The 16,073-nt window shown below is 44.2% G+C and overlaps 1 protein-coding gene across 1 annotated transcript; it reads left to right on the top strand.

Moving 5' to 3' along the window:
- Nucleotides 1–4,254: 4,254 nt before the first annotated feature.
- Nucleotides 4,255–15,906, top strand: GLYATL3 (glycine-N-acyltransferase like 3). The gene is made up of 6 exons (XM_055001154.1): nt 4,255–4,317; nt 6,481–6,583; nt 10,217–10,324; nt 11,540–11,666; nt 13,440–13,566; nt 15,370–15,906. Exons 2-6 carry the CDS (start codon nt 6,485–6,487, stop codon nt 15,794–15,796), a joined length of 888 nt encoding a protein of 295 aa, XP_054857129.1. The 5' UTR covers nt 4,255–4,317; nt 6,481–6,484; the 3' UTR covers nt 15,797–15,906.
- The last annotated feature ends 167 nt before the right edge of the window (nt 15,907–16,073 follow it).

The raw sequence follows: 16,073 nt of genomic DNA, 5'->3' as shown, positions 1-16,073 counted from the left end.
AACAACTAACAACCACCAGCAAGGTTCTCTGGCAGTCTAAACTAGCAAAGCGTCCGTGGGACTTGGAGGACAAAATTATAACCCTCCATGCAAGCAAAAAAAGAGTTGAAGACTACTTCCCAACAAAAGAGACTGCTGTATTTAGTATCCCCCCACTGCTAATCCGTATGCATCCCTGGCCAATGCACCTGCCCTTGAAGGAAAGCAAGATGGAGAAACAATGGCAGATGACAACATTCCACAAGCCGAGGGGGGGAATGCGGAAACTGATAATGTTTTGAAAGAGCTTTTAACATTGACTGCTAAGACAGTGAACTATATATTCATATTCTTGCACCAAATTAACTCCAATATTGAGCAGCTCACAAGGGCAGTGACAAAGGTATGTGGACTAAGGAGCCCAACAACGGAGTCCAGACTGATACCAGCCTAATGTCAACAGGATATAAGCCAGGAGCAGGCCTGGGACAACACAGCTTAAGGGAGGAGCCATTTAAAATGATTTTACAACCAAGAAAAGTCTGTCTAACCATCTGCCGATACAAAGGCCAGTCTATCATTTGGAGCTCCAAAAGGCAAGCTGTTAGGCACCCAAGAACCCTCTTTCCAAAATGCTCTTAATCACTACACCAAACTGGCTCCCTTATGCTTTTGTAATTTCCAGCTTCACAGCTGTAGTTCCTTCATTTGGGGGCTGTCTTTGAAGATGTTGCTGTAACTTCCTAATAGTAAAGAGAGGAGGTCTCCTTGAACATCTGTTCTTGCAGGAGAATCTTTGTCTTTCCTGCCATGCGCTCTCACGTGAGAATCTGATTCTTCAACTCCTTACATTCTCATCTTTTCACCCTCTCTAGACCCAAAACCAAGAAGGCGGTAGCTCTTCCGGAACAGGCCTCCTAAACAAAGCAGCTCATCCCAGACAAAGAGGATGAATACTGCCTATTGAAGAACAGACATAAAGATGCATCCCATTTTCATCTTACAAGAATGCATAAAAGAGTGGCTTGAAATGAACCATTTTTTTCCTTCAATCCCCGATGCTCTTACATTCTGCATTCCTCAATTTCCCAACATATTTGGGACTCTGACATGTCTAACCAACCAGCCTCTGTACAAAAGCAGGTCTTCTGCTTGTCATAACACTTGATCTCACCTGATGCTGGTTTCTATTGTAGAAAGATTAAATTGATATAGTATTCTGAATCAATACATAACATTGTGCTGTTATATTGATGCAAAGAAGGCAACAGTCTTGCTTCCCATGGAGGGGCTATATTTATGTTGGGCTGTTGTCTTTCATAACAGTTTCTTCTTCCAGAGAAATGAATAAAACTGTTTAAACACAATGGTATTCATCACTGTACACCTTGATGCTATAACAGTGCAATTGTAAGCAGAATCAAAAAGAGTCCAGTAGCACCTTTAAGACTAACCAAGTTTGTTGTAGCATAAGCTTTCGAGAGCCACAGTTCTTTTCGTCAGATGCATCTGTGCAGATGCATCAGATTGCAGTGTGAGTCACCCATCATGCATCTGACAAAGAGAACTGTGATTCTCAAACGCTTATGCTACAATAAACTTGGTTAGTCTTAAAGGTGCTACTGGACTCTTTTTGATTTTGCTACTACAGACTAACACGGCTAACTCCTCTGGATCTATTGTAAGCAGAGTTACTCCAATCTAAGCCCACTGAAGTCAATGAGCTTACTCTGGAGTAACTCTGCTTAGGATTGCAGTGTGAGTCACCCATCCTGACAAACTTATACCTCAAACCATCTTATAGTCCATCCTGTTGTGCAAAGCGTGGCATAAGTGTGATTACTGAAAATAAAGGGTTTTTTTGGTTTTCTTCCCTGGTGGCCTTTCTGATTTTTTTTTAACAACAAAGAAAGGGAGTGCAGGCTGCTCACAATCTAAGCAGAATCATCTTTGGTTTAAAGCCACATGTGCCACTGCAGATAAAACGGGTGCACAGATTTGATGTTAGTCCTGTGACAATAAGGTATAAGCGTACACATGTTAGTGATATGCAATTCTCCCAAATATCCAGTTACAGTACATTAAACTTTATCTAATGGACAAAGGTCATGAATTTGTGGTGTTTTTCTTCCCAATTTCTTCACTCAATTCAAAAAGGACGATAAAACCTTGTTTATAACCCGACACAGATTTTATCTAAGTTGTGTAAAACTGGATCTGCCACAGGTATTGAAATATATCTGAAGGTAGGAGGAGTCGAACTTAAAGGATTATTATTTTTTCATTGTTGGAGTTGGGTGTGATTCTTTATCCTGTTGGATTACTTTTAAACAAAGATTCACACCTGGTTCTTCACAGGTTTAAAGCTAGCAAATAACAAGATTAAGATATGATCTCATTTATTTTGGAGTTGTAGCATTGAGTTGTCTCTTTCATTCAGTTTTGGAGAATGAAACCAAAATGAGTATATTGTACATCTGGTTTGAATTCTTCATATTTGTTCATTTTTCAAAAGACTACAGATTAAATTTAAGTGGCTTTTCACAGCACTAGTGGAGATAGTGCCTTGACGTTGGGAGGCTGCTGAATGGCTTTATTTGTTTACAGATTACTGGTCTCTTTAATGAGGGAAATTAACTCTGGTCTGTAATCCGCAGAGAGCTCAATGCTGTGGTTGCTATGGATGGGACATGGAAGCTTGTTTTTTTACACAAGATAAGGTTTTGAGTTGGAGTAATTTTGTCTAGTTTAAGCTTACATGTGCTGCAAATAAAATCCCATCTGTATAAATTAATGAAACATTCAGGACTAGTAGGTCTCTCAGTCCTGAAAGCTTTACCATATAAATCTGCCATGTTTTCTCCTACACACTCACAGGTGTTTCACTCCAAGATTTGTGTTCACAATTTGTTGCATGTTCATGCTCCGGGGTGGTGACTGTAGATCTTGGATCAACACAGGGGTGAATTTGAGATGTGTGCCTGTTTGCTTGTTGTGGGTCTTCACTTGGAAAGGCTTTGTGATCTGACCTACCTCTGGACATGTAGCTTTTGAAGCATCATAGGATTTCCAAATGTTTCCAAATTTTGCTAACTTGCAGGTCATTTCAGACAAACAAGGTCATTCATAACGAGTCCAGTAGTACCTTTAAGACTAACCAACTTTATTGTAGCATAAGCTTTCGAGAACCACAGCTCTCTTTGTCAGATGCATCGTCAGCATCCAAGAGCCACAGCTCTCTTCGTCAGATGCATTGTCAGCTTTTGAGAACCACAGCTCTCTTCATCAGATGCCTCTGCATCTGATGAAGAGAGCTGTGGTTCTCAAAAGCTGACAATGCATTTGACGAAGAGAGCTGTGGCTCTCGAAAGCTTATGCTACAATAAAGTTGGTTAGTCTTAAAGGTGCTACTGGACTCTTTACTATTTTGTGACTACAGACTAACATGACTAACTCTTTTGGATCCAAGGTAATTCATGATCACACTGACTTTGTTCAGCACTCTGAATGGGCCGCTAATCTGTCTAGAAGAGCAGTATATAAGCATATTATTAATAATAAATTACACAAATGGAGGAAAAGAGAATAAGTCTTTTTCCAAGTAAAAGTAAAATTCTCACCTCTACCTCAAAATCCATTTTTCCAGCACTCTGGTAACTTGTATACTCAAATAAGAGTGTAAGGAGAATTAGAGATACATTGGTGAGTATTTCACATATTAAAGAAAAGAGGTGGTTAGGAAGGAATTTTCCTCCAGGCCAGATTGGCTGGGTATCCTGGAAGGGGTTTTTTGCCTTCCTCTGGGCATAGAGCCAAGATCACTAGGGTACATGGTGTGTGTGTGTGGGGGGGGGGGGAGATTTTGAATTTCCTGAATTGTGCAAGGGGTTGAACTAGATGACCCCTGAGATTCCCCCCAGCTCTATATTTCTATGGTTCTAGGTATTTGGGAAACAAGGAAGGGCACAGAAGTCGCATGTTTCCCAGAAGCCTCTCCTAATGTGTGCAATTTGACCCTCTGTCACACAGTGTAAAAGTCTGAAGTATAAATTAAGCATTGTATTTAATAATTCCCAAAGTACAAGGAAACCTGGTCATTTGTGGGAATGGATACAGGCGGATTGAGTGTCTCTCGGACAGTGAGTTTACCCCAGGATCTCTGACCTTCACTACGCCCTTTTTTAAAAGGCTGCTTCTTAAGCCTCTCTCTCCCACAGGGTTGCCTTTGCTTTGTTTCCCCTCATCCCAGAAGACCTGTTGGTAATCTAAGGCGTTACTCCTTGCCTGTTTCTTAGTGCCCAGCTGTATTAACGGAACAGGCTGGAAGGGCAGCAGCAGGTACGTGATCTCTCTATATGATAACATATGAATATATTGAGATGGCTGCATATTCTCTTTAGAAGGATTTTCATACACAACTGGAAAGGCTGCCAGAGCCAATCAATGTGCTTTTTGGAGCTACAAAACTTTAAATGACTTGTGCTTGCCTGGAGATGTAAAATGTCCAGAAATTTGGAAGCCATGGAAAACATTTTCCGCCATGGGGGGTGGGGGAAGAGGTTTGCAGAGAATGAATGGGAACTGAAATAAATGCAATTCTTCCCTACTGAAATATTTTACTGATTAAAAAAATAAAATGCATAATTTATAACTGAGAATCAAACCACACGAGACAAAATACACTTGAATTACACTCAAATACACTTGAATTACGAGTGTATTTTGTCTCGTGTGGTGAGACCCATAGTCAGCATATACAATTGTTCTCCTTGGCATATTTATGGAATTTTAAAGTATAAATATCTTCCGATTAGTTTCTTCATTTTGTATAAATTGTTAGTATACCCAAAACTTGAGAAAGTTGCAAACTGCTGCACCCCATGCTGCTATAGCACATAACCTTGCCCTAAGAAGTATTTTGCAAATTTTGAAAGAAAATATTCCATAGGAGTTTCTTCTCTATGCTGCTCAAATTTTGGAAGAATTTGAAAAAGGCTTTGAAGTTGGACTCCCCCCTGCCCTGCAAAAAGTTTCCATTTCTTTCTGTTCTCTCACATCTCTACGCTTTCTAATTCAAAGAGACTTGCCTTTTCACCTATACATGGTTGGCAGGAGAGTTACTAATTAGCTGATTACACAATATAGTCTTTGGATCACTAATTTTAGAAGGGCTTCCTTACATGCAGGGCTTTTTTTCTGGGAAAAGAGGTGGTGGAACTCAGTGGGTTGCCCTCGGTGGAAATGGTCACATGGCTGGTGGCCCCGCCCCCTGATCTCCAGGCAGAGGGGAGTCTCAACTCACCTCTGTCAGGAGATCAGGGGGCGGGGCCACCAGCCACGTGACCATTTTCTAGAGGTTCCAGAACTCCGTTCCACCGCGTTCCCCCTGAAAAAAAAGCCCTGGCACTCTGGGCCGTACTCAGAATTAGACATGGTTGCTGCTAACTTTTGTCCCCTTTCATAGATATACTGTTTAATTTCTGCCTTCTCTTTTGTCACTGAATATTTTCTAGAGAGGAGGCTGAGAAGTTTTATGAATTAGGCAGTTAGCCAAGGACTGAGTTAATGGATTGGGAAAAGGAAGTGGGCATACAATGATCAATCTGCCAATTGGATGGTAGACTGTGCTCTTCGCATTCACAGGGTCCAACTCCCAGGCTTTGCTATCTCCAGTTGAGGTATCTTGGGAGATAGACCTGGAAAAGCTGTGTCTTAGATCCAAGCTACAAGTGACAAATTACACTTGCCTGGAAAGTGAACAGACTCACGTGTATTCCTCCCTGTTCACTTGCCCTCCACTTGCCCTCCACGTGATCAAGTGGAGGGCAAGTGGAGGGCAAGTGAACAGGGAGGAATACACGTGAGCCTGTTCACTTTCCAGGCAAGTGTAATTTGTCACTTGCAGCTTGGCTCTTAGACCTTGGAAAAATGTTGCCAATCACAGGCATTGCTATCAGATGGATCAATGGTGTGACCATCTCACCTCTGAATAAGGCAACTTCCTGTGGTGATTTCGACTGCAAAAAGAGAAGGAAGCAAGAAGCTGGGGGCTGACAGAAGTCCTGTCCCATGATGACCTCAAGCAGTCCAGTTGGACACACCCTTACATTTTACAGGGTGTAGCAGGTGTGGCATGAAATTTCCTTGGCAGTTCCCCATCACAAACACACTTTTATAAGGAATGCACCAAGTCTGTTCTAGATATTTATATAGTCCTTTTCTCCCCAATGGAGGACCTAAAACAGCTTGTATTATTTACTTTGCATTGTGCTGTATAATGTTATTAGTGTATGTTCTGTTAATATATATATAAAAAATCTCTTCATAGGAATTTTATTCCTGGATGAAATCAATGAACTACAAGTAAATAATTTATTTAATGTAGAAGTACAATGGATGGGTTATTTCTGAGCCTGCTTCAGGCTTGCCCTTCTGCAATGCAATGCAGGCTTGCTTCTGTGAATTGCCCTTACCTGCTGACCTATCCTCATTCATATCTAGGTGGATGTTAACCACTTCCCAGAAGATGTTGGTGCTGAACTGTTCCACAAAGCTGCAGAGCCTGGAACACATGTTGATGAAGTATTTCCCTGAATCCCTCAAGGTAAGGCAGATGAGTCATTAGAAGGGCACCAGAATACTGGGCAAGAAGAAAGGCGGGAAGCTGTGAGTGGCCAACTCCATCCTCTTCCATTTGTTTGGGCCTTTGTTGAAAGCTTGAGTTGTGAGTAGAGATGGGCACAAACAGCAATTCGAACTAAAAAAAGCCATGAACAGCCCAATCAGCTCGTTGTGAACAAGCTGTTTGTGAGGCCCCATTCTAAACAAACTCTAAACAAACAGGTGTTCGTCAAGGCAGACAGTCTGGCACCTGCAATCAATTCCCTTGGCAGCTGGAGGCAGGGACTGCCTGAACTCTGTCTGAACTCCTGCTGTTGCCCTGGAAACCCCAATCTAAGCCCAATTTAGCTTGATAGGCAGGTCTTCCTTTCAAGTGTGGAGCTCCAAATTTGTTACAAGGAAGCAAAGAGCAGGAGGGAGGGGGGCTCCCAGCTCTGCTTTTGCAGACAGTGAGGGAGAGAAAGTCGCTGTTGGCATTTTGAGAGAGAGAGTGCATTGGAGCTTGAATTTCCTTTGTGTGTGGTGGGATAGGGATCTACTTCAAGTTCCAAGGCTGCTGCCAGGCTCTCGGCCAAGCAATTATTTATTACTAGTACCTTTCCTGCTGCCTGCTCAGGTAAGGTTTCTGGGAGTGGTGCAGTAGGGATCTACTCCTTCAAGTTCCAGGGCTACTGCCAGGCTCTCGGCCAAGCTATTATTTATTACTAGTACCTTTCCTGCTGCCTGCTCAGGTAAGGTTTCTGGGAGTGGTGCGGTAGGGATCTACCCATTCAGGTTCCGGGGCTGCTGCTGGGCTCTGGGCCCAAGCTATTATTTATTATTGGTACATTTCCTGCTGCCTGCTCAAGTAGGGTTTTTGGGAGTGATGTGGTAGGGATCTTGATGGCTGGAGGAGAGCCTTCTGGCTCCCACGAACAACAAACAATAAACATGTTCATGAACAGGTTGTGTTCATCAGTGTTCGCTGTTCATTGTTCGTGGATGGCAACGAACAATGAACACCATGTTTGAGTTTTTTTCTGTTCATGCCTGTCTACTTGTGGGTTTGGGCTTAGAGCAGCTGGAGTGAAAAAAAAGAAATCTGCAACATCGAATTGAAGATAGTAGTTTCAGCAAATAACAGGGCAAGGTTGAGGGTACTTGGCAAGATGCACCAAGAGCAAACAGTAGCAGTAGCAGCACCTCCAGGCCTCACTGCAGTTGCTTGGGTGGGAAACGGCTTTGTTAGCTGGGCAAAATGGGCAGGTGAGTCACTGCTCATCACATATATCTGGAGTTCCTTATTCCCTGATTTTTGCTCTTAGTATTGCTTTTGCTCCATTTATTTCATTGTTGTAATCAGGGCTGATATTGTAACAACAACAATATTTGATTTATATACTGCCTATCAGGACAACTTAATGACCACTCAGAGCAGTTTATAAAGTATGATGTTGTTATTATCCTCACAACAATCATCTTCTGAGGTGGCTGGAGCTGAAAGAGTTCTGAGAGAGCTGGGACTGACCCAAGGTCACCCAGCTGGCTTCAAGCAGAGGAGTGGGGAATCAAACCTATTTCTCCAGATTAGAGTCCTGCCGCTCTTAACCACTATACCAAACTGACTTGTAGATTCAGGCATGTTCTGCACAAATCCCAGAAGGGAAGCCATATGAGTCCACTGCAGCCAAACGACAGCATCTTGTGATTAAAGATGAATGAATTTTTTTGTGAAATAAGTTCACAAAACATTTGATTCATAAGATTATCACAAAGGGGTAGCAGTGTGAGGCTGTCATCACAAAATAAAACAAAAGTTCAGTGGCACCTTAAAGACTAACATTTATTTCAACATTTATTGCAATCATAAGATGCCGTAAAAATGTGTCAGTCTTTATGGTACTGCAAGATAGATCAAGAGCCATGTTAGTCTCTCTGTAGCAGTAGAAAAGATTAAGAGTCCAGTAGCGGCTATAAAACTAACAAAAGTTGTGGTAGAGTATGAGCTTTTGTGAGTCACAGTTCACTTCTTCAGATCAGGTACTGCAAGACTTTCACATGTTGGACAATCGCACTCAGACTTAATAATGTAATAACTTATATTCTGTTTTGCTGCTCACACCTGGAAGATAGCTGGCACAATTTTGCATAAGACAATTTCAATCTGTCCAAAATTATAACCCATAACAATTTATTCATGTCAATGGCGATGATAATCTGACAAAAAAACGTAGGGGTAGACTTGGACTTTTCTTCAAACACCAACTTTGCTGATAAAGCACTTTTAGTCATATTGTTCACATACAACATTTCTGAGCACTTTACTCAAGGTGATAAGAGCATATTAATTATTATTAAGCTCCCCAACTACCAGCTTCTTCCGCAGCTGCCTGGCTCTAGCTACTGACTCCGCCCTACTGGGCTAAACCAATTAGCTCATGGGGGTTACATAAGCATGAGTGGCCAGGATTTTCTAGGTAACGAGTGCCATTGTGTAATTGTTTACTATGTGATAAGTTGCCAACTGTAAAGAAGGGAGTGGATTCTAGTTTGCCAACCTCTCTTCAAGCAAAACGGCCCCATTCAATGCTATAGCTAAGGAAGCAAAGTAGGCCTCAAAGGCAGGTAAAATGTACCTTCTTGTTGAAACACTTCTGAAAGTTTTTTTACACAGGTATCTTTCAAGTGCAGACAAACTGGCCATTCCATGTCTCTTCTGTGAGAAGTTCTTCCTTTCAAAATTTTTCAGTAAACACAAAATATTATAAAGAATTTTGGAGGGTGACATTAAAACAGATTTAAAAGCTGCTTTTGTGGCTCATTTAATTTGTTGTTTTTAGAAAACAGTGCTGCCTTCCTTGTTTTCCCTTTGTTTTGGCTGAGCGCAGCATTTGATTGATGCCATTTGAAATGCTTAAGGTGAGAAAAAGTAGATAAATTCTGCTCTGTCTGCTCCCAGAATCAAGGATGAGGCTGCCACTAAGTTCCTAGTGAAAGTAGATCTTCATTTGCACGGGAGATTCGTAGGATGCGAAGGGAAGAGCATCTTCCTGGAGCACCAGAACCATACCAGTGTGGTATGTTGGTTACAGTGTTTAAGCTTGGGCAAGGAGACTTGGTTCAAGAGCCCTACCCTGTCACGAAGCTTGCTGTGCAACCTCAGGCAGTTCACATCTCTCCTGAAGCATCTCCTGTGGTGGTTGTGAGGTTCAAAAGAGGAAAGGAGAGCCAGGGCTTTTTTTCAGGGGGAACGCGGTGGAACGGAGTTCTGGAACCTCTTGAAAATGGTCACATGGCTGGTGGCCCCGCCCCCTGATCTCCAGACAGAGGGGAGTTGAGATTGCCCTCCGCACCAAGTGGCGCGGAGGGCAATCTTAACTCCCCTCTGTCTGGAGATCAGGGGGCGGGGCCACCAGCCATGTGACCATTTTCTCAACCCACTGAGTTCCACCACCTCTTTTCCCAGAAAAAAAGCCCTGAGGAGAGCCATGTGTGTTACACTGAGCCCTTGAAAGGAAGGGTAGGACAAAAATAAGTGAGTTTCTTGTCAGGATGATGATTTAAACAATTGTGATACAAAAAGACCCATACTCACACCCCAACCTCTGAAATTAGCTGATATTTTTCTCTGTGGAAGGTGTATGGAGCAGTGCTGAATATCAACCGAGGAAACCCTTTCAAGAAGGAAGTGGTGGTGGACTCATGGCCAGAATTTAAAGCTGTCATTACTCGCCGGCAGAGACAGGTACAGCAAGGGCTGCAGTCTAGGCTTGTTCCACCAAAGCACCTCTTATTTTTCTGGGTATTATGAATTAGAAAAAGTAACTAGAGGAAGCCATATCCAAGGCTGTCATTGCCTGAAGAACCAGCATAAAGTTTTTCTAAATAAATACATTCTCAGCACTAGGAGGTTGATTTCTGCGCATTAATTAATATGGCGTACGGGTGTAGACCTGCATAAGAAGTGTTAGTTCTTTGAAGTATGGCCCATCTCTGTGAATGTGGGTGGTGATTTATCTTCCAGATGTTGTGAATGCCCCCCCCCCCCCCGTATTTGGGGGAGGTAAAAGGAAACTTCAACACAAATTTCTTTAGAGGGCAACAGAGCAGAATATTCTAATATTACCCACTCTCTTAAGCACCAGAGGGAGGCAAATAGAGCCTCAAAGAGATGATCTTCTATGGTTATCATTTATATTCTGCAGTGTTTGGTTTATTATGGCCAGTTGTTCCCCACAATTTTTTTCATAGTCCTTTTTAGAGTTAAAATGTGATGGATGTTGGGTCTTTGATATGGCCAGGCCTGGGAACTCAGGGAGATTCTCCCTGTACTAAACTGTGGCTTGCCTTCTGAGCTGGAGGATCAAGGTTTGAGTCCAGGAGCAAAGAATTTCCAGAGTCTAAGCTTTCAAGAGCCAAGCTCCCTTCACCTGCTACAAGTAGGAGTGGTGATATGGAGGAGGGATCTGGCACTGCCCTTTACTGATGCTAAGGTGGTAAAGGCCTAGTCAGTGCCTGGACGGGAGTCTACTCAGGGACTCCAAATTTGCCACCTTGAGGTCTTTGATGGAACGAAAGTAGGTTATAAATGTGTATAAAATAACCAGCTGTTTTTTTTTTGCAAAGAACTATCTCTTGCACTGGATGGGATTCCTGGATTGGGAGTAAGGCAGAGAAAATCTGATGGCTTCTTTCTGCACCAAGTTGCCCAGCTGGATGGATAGCAGCAGCTCTAGAAACTTGTATCTCATACAGTGGCATTCGACTGCCCTCCTGTTGCCTGACTTTCCAGGCAGGGTGATTGGGATTGCCCCAGATGGAGCTGAACACAGTTCCTTTCTCTGAGCATCAGTCCTGGTAGTGCAGGGCCCCTGTTCAGAACCGTTTTGCTTGCAAGAACATGTGCGCAAGAGAGAGACTTATAAATTGAATTTAAGTGTGTTGTTTCTTTTAAACCTAGGCTGAAAGTGACGATCTAGACCCCTTTACCAATGCTTACGCTGTTTTCTACAAGGATTTACAAGCATATTGGGCATTGCTGGAGAACCCAGAAACTATAAACTGGGAGCAAGTATTCCAGATACAGGGTAAAGCCTATTGTTTGCTGGGCAAGAGACGCAAGGAAGCATAAATGCAACATCAAATTCTAAAGAAAGGTTTTCATATACAAGGCAAAGTATTAGAAGATCTGGTGAAGGAGACAGATTTAGCAAGGTGCTTCCTTCCTGTGTCATGGCGTGAGCATGTGTTCCTTTTAATATGGATTTAAAAGGGGGTTAGACAAATTTATGGAGCGGAGGTTGATGGCTAAACGGAGCCTCCTAAGCTAGAGGCAGAATGGTTCTCTCAGTTGCTGGGGAGCAGTCAGAAGGTTGACGGCTTTTCTGCAGCATCTGACTGCTCCATTGTTAGAATCAGTGGGGAGCTACAGGGACCTTTGGTTCTTAATTGTCTCCAAGCATTATCCAACCATGGGTTTGATTCTTTCAGCAGTTGGTTGGTAAGAGATCCTCTTCTTTAAATAAAATAGAGCGAGAAAACGGATTGTATATTTAATCTGCATAATTCAGTGAACCATAAATGAGGTTGTTCCATGTAATTGCTGCCAGTTTTGACCAGCCGACCCTTGCTGCCCCGTCTGTGGCACGTTCCACATGGCCACTTCGGTATAGTCCCAACTCATGAGATCGCGTCGAGTGGTCTCCCAATCTTGGGTGTTGTCGGCCCCTCGGGGGTCCCACTCCTCCATCTGATCTAATTCCTTATTCCACAAAAACCAGGGTTGATTGCTGGCCCGTGCCTCAATCGGCGTTTTGGACCATTTGGGCAACTCCCAAATGATGCTAGGTCCTTCTTCCATAGACGGATCGACCGTTCGTCTCACATCGATGAGCGACCGGGAGAACATTGTACTTGCTCTCCTCTCCCTCGCTTCTCTAGGCCTGGAGCCCCACTGCCTTGGCGTAGGCAGCGATATCAGGGGTTCCGCCGCCGCCCGCGGTCGAGCTCCCAACTCCCTCTGGACGTCCTGGGTGCCAGCTCTTGCGGTTACAAGGGGATACACTGTAACAGGACCAGCTTCCGTTCCCCCTGGAACGGGTTGACTTGTTGTAGAAGGTTCCACTCCTCCCGGGCTTGAGACATATGGATCAAACAAAGGGTCCCTGTCAGGCACGGCCTTGGTATCCGTCACCTCCGGCCAAGGCATTGGAACAGAGGTGATTCGTCACAAAATGTCAGACTGTGGCTTGCTAAAAGTTGCAACTCAGCCTCCCTCTTGCAATAAGACAAAAGTCCTTTGGTTTCAAAAGGCTTTACTAGAGATAGTCAACCATTAGAGTACACATTCCAAGATACACGGATCTTAGCTGAACTAGGAAATTGTTACGAATGCCAAGCAAAGGATGAGGTACAGAATAAGCAGTTCCCTGTAGGCCCCACCCTCCCCCACAGTTCTCAAAACAAACAACCCGAGGGTGAGAGAATGAAAATTTCTCAAGGGTATCAGGAAGGCAGATGTATGTAGACACCACAATCCTCTTCTCTCTGTAAAGGTTCCAGCAGTAGTTTCCCCACCTGCAAAAGAAACACTTAACACACACTGACAAGATTAAAATGGAGTCTCTTTGGCTTAAACACAATCAGAACCTGACAAAAGACAAGAGAAATGCAAAGTGAACTTGGGAGTTCTTTCTAGGCTGAAAGAACGGGGGAATTTCTGAAGAAGCCCAAGAGTTTTTGAGAACTCTGGTCAGTTTCGTACTTTGCGAGATAGTTTTTTCTAGATTTAAGGCACCAGGAATTAATGTTAATCGAACTTTTCTGCTGGATAGATAAAATATGTACTTTTGTACATACAGGGTTACAGGATGGGTTATTCGAGGTTTCCAAAGCTGTTGCTGGGCCCAAGCTCGTGGACGTGAAGCAGTCGTCTTTCCAAATGGTGATCCATCCGGACCCAGATGCACTCCCAGAGGTTAAACTTAAGTATGTCTGATCATTTCCCATCGCAATACTGATGCTGGATTCATGCCAGAGTAAAGAATTAAATGGTGTGGGTCTGCTGCATTTTATTTAAAAATCCCCCAGCCTGCTTCATTCTAACTGCATTGTATAAATACGCCATGTGACACCTGGAGTTTGTTCTTGTCTCTGCATATTGCTTCGGAAGTGCTGGGGAGGCACCAGAGTTTAAATCCAGCAATATGCCGAAGTTACAGCCTTCATTTCTGCCAAAGGTAGGCAAGAAAGCAGTGCGGAGAGAAGGGGGCTGTGTGGATTGGGAGGAGGCACATAGTCAGAGGAGCCTAAGATCCGGGGTGGGGGTGGTGGTGCATGAAACAGGGCAGGCGGCATAGGATGCTGAAGAGCATACAAAAAGAGGGTGGAGGGGAGGGACAACACAGAAAAAGTGGAAAGCTGGGGAGGGACAACACAGAAAAAGAGGAAAGCTGGGGAGGGACAACACAGAAAAAGAGGAAAGCTTAGAAAGAGGCACAAGATTTCTGAACATCTCACAAGAGGGTTCCAGGACTTATCTAGCGACTAGTTTGCAGCAATGGCAAAGGCAGGACAAAGGAGAAGGGTGGGTGCTACCCCATTCTCCCCTTTTTCTGTGGTCATTCTTGCCACACAGAGAGTCTTGGGGGCGGGCTCTTCCACTTTTGCCAGAGCAGCCATGGTGGCACATGCTGTTTTCACCAGACGCCCAATCACAGCCTGTCTTGGTGAGGCAGGAGAGGACTGGAATGGTGCTTGGAAGGGCTCATAGATATGACCTGGGCCCAGTATTGCCCACCCTCCTTCCCTCTGTCTATAGGTACATATAGGTCCAGGGCACTTGGTTACTAGTTAATTGCCTTGTCACAAGTTACTGATAGTTGTTTGGAGCTCTGAGTTGGATCCATTAGGGGAGAGAGAGTGCCAGCATGCTGCCTTACCACATTTTAGGGATCTGCTTAAGAGATCTTGGGGGAAGCCACTCAGGGAGTCACACAGCTCAGGGGCCATCACCCACTCCCAGGGGGCAGGGCAACCACATAGTGGGATTACATCACTTGCCATCTCATACTAGGCTCCCAACAGATGGGCTGGGAAGTGGTGCCATTGGACAGCAGTTAATCTGATGGCGGGATCCATGCCCTATGCCATACCAGTGGATATAATCAGTAAAGGTATGGCCATGTTTTCACGAGCCCTGTTTGTTCTCATAGAATCATAGAGTTGGAAGGGGCCATACAGACCATCTAGTCCAACCCCCTGCCCAGTGCAGGATCAGCCTAAAGCATCTCTGACAAGTATTCATCCAGCCTCTTCTTGAAAACTGCCAATGAAAGGGAGCTCACCACCTCCCTAGGCAGCTGATTCCACTTTTGAACTACTCTGACCGTGAAAAAGTTTTTCCTACTATCCAGTCGGTACCTTTGTGCATGTAATTTAAGCCCATTGCTTCGCGTCCTACCCTCTGCTGCCAACTGGAACAGCTCCTTGCCCTCCTCCAAATGACAATCTTTCAAATACTTAAAGAGCGCAATCATGTCCCCCCTCAACCTCCTCTTCTCCAAACTAAACATTCCCAAGGTCCTAAACATCATCCAAGGTTCTCCTTCACCTCCTGCCCTCCCCTCTTTGTGTCTGGGAGGGACCACAAACCCTCCCTGTCTAAAGCATACTGCTCTCCAAGTATATGTCTCCTCTTGCCTTTTTGGCACCATCCTCTCAAGTAGCATTCTTAATTTCAAACTACAGTGATCCTTGCAATGCAGTTAAAGTGGAGCCCTTTTTTTTTAGGCTAAATCCTGCACCAAGACTGGCTTCTCTTGACGTGTCCCATGCCAGCCTGCTGAATGAAACCTGGTCCCGCGGAGGCAGTGAACAGTGCCGGAAGTACCTGGTCAACCTGATTTGCTGCTTCCCTAGTGTCTGTGTCCTGGATGAAAATGGAAGTCCCGTTTCCTGGGGTCTGACTGACCAATTTGCTACTATGATCCATGGCTATACCCTACCTGAACATCGTAGGAAAGGGTACAGCCGCCTCATTGCAACAACCCTAGCTAAGAAATTGCATAGTAGAGGCTTCCCAGCTCAGGGGAATGTTCTGGAAGACAATCTACCATCAATAACACTGCTGAAAAGCATGAACGCTCAGTTCCTGCCCTGCCCCTTTGTGAGACTGACCCATACCCCATTCCAGTTTTTAGCTGCCTCTAACTTGTAGCTTTTGTGATTGTGGGGGCATTTCCTGACTGTGGATGGATGGTCACATACTGCAGTCATTTCTGGGTAGAAATCCCACTCCAATTTTTAGCCAGAAAATTAGAAAACATTAGGGCCCTTTCTCATCTTGTCCTGGAAATGCTGGGGCCAAAATTGCCTTTTCTGTAGTCAACAACAAAATTCCTGGCTGTTGTGGGTTTTCCGGGCTGTATTGCCGTGGTCTTGGCATTGTAGTTCCTGACGTTTCGCTAGCAGCTGTGGCTGGCATCTTCAGAGGT

This window comes from Eublepharis macularius, chromosome 1 (assembly GCF_028583425.1).
Source record: "Eublepharis macularius isolate TG4126 chromosome 1, MPM_Emac_v1.0, whole genome shotgun sequence".
Taxonomy (NCBI): domain Eukaryota; kingdom Metazoa; phylum Chordata; class Lepidosauria; order Squamata; family Eublepharidae; genus Eublepharis; species Eublepharis macularius.
Note: the sequence above shows the minus strand (reverse complement) of the source record. Positions and strands in the feature narration are given on the sequence as shown.

Bases quoted from the DNA above. Each gene is read 5' to 3' on its own strand.
- GLYATL3 (XM_055001154.1), top strand. From the start codon at position 6,485: ATGTTAACCACTTCCCAGAAGATGTTGGTGCTGAACTGTTCCACAAAG. The intron at 6,584-10,216 runs GTAAGGCAGATG...TCTCTGTGGAAG, and splicing joins ATTTCCCTGAATCCCTCAAG to GTGTATGGAGCAGTGCTGAA. The intron at 10,325-11,539 runs GTACAGCAAGGG...TTTTAAACCTAG, and splicing joins TTACTCGCCGGCAGAGACAG to GCTGAAAGTGACGATCTAGA.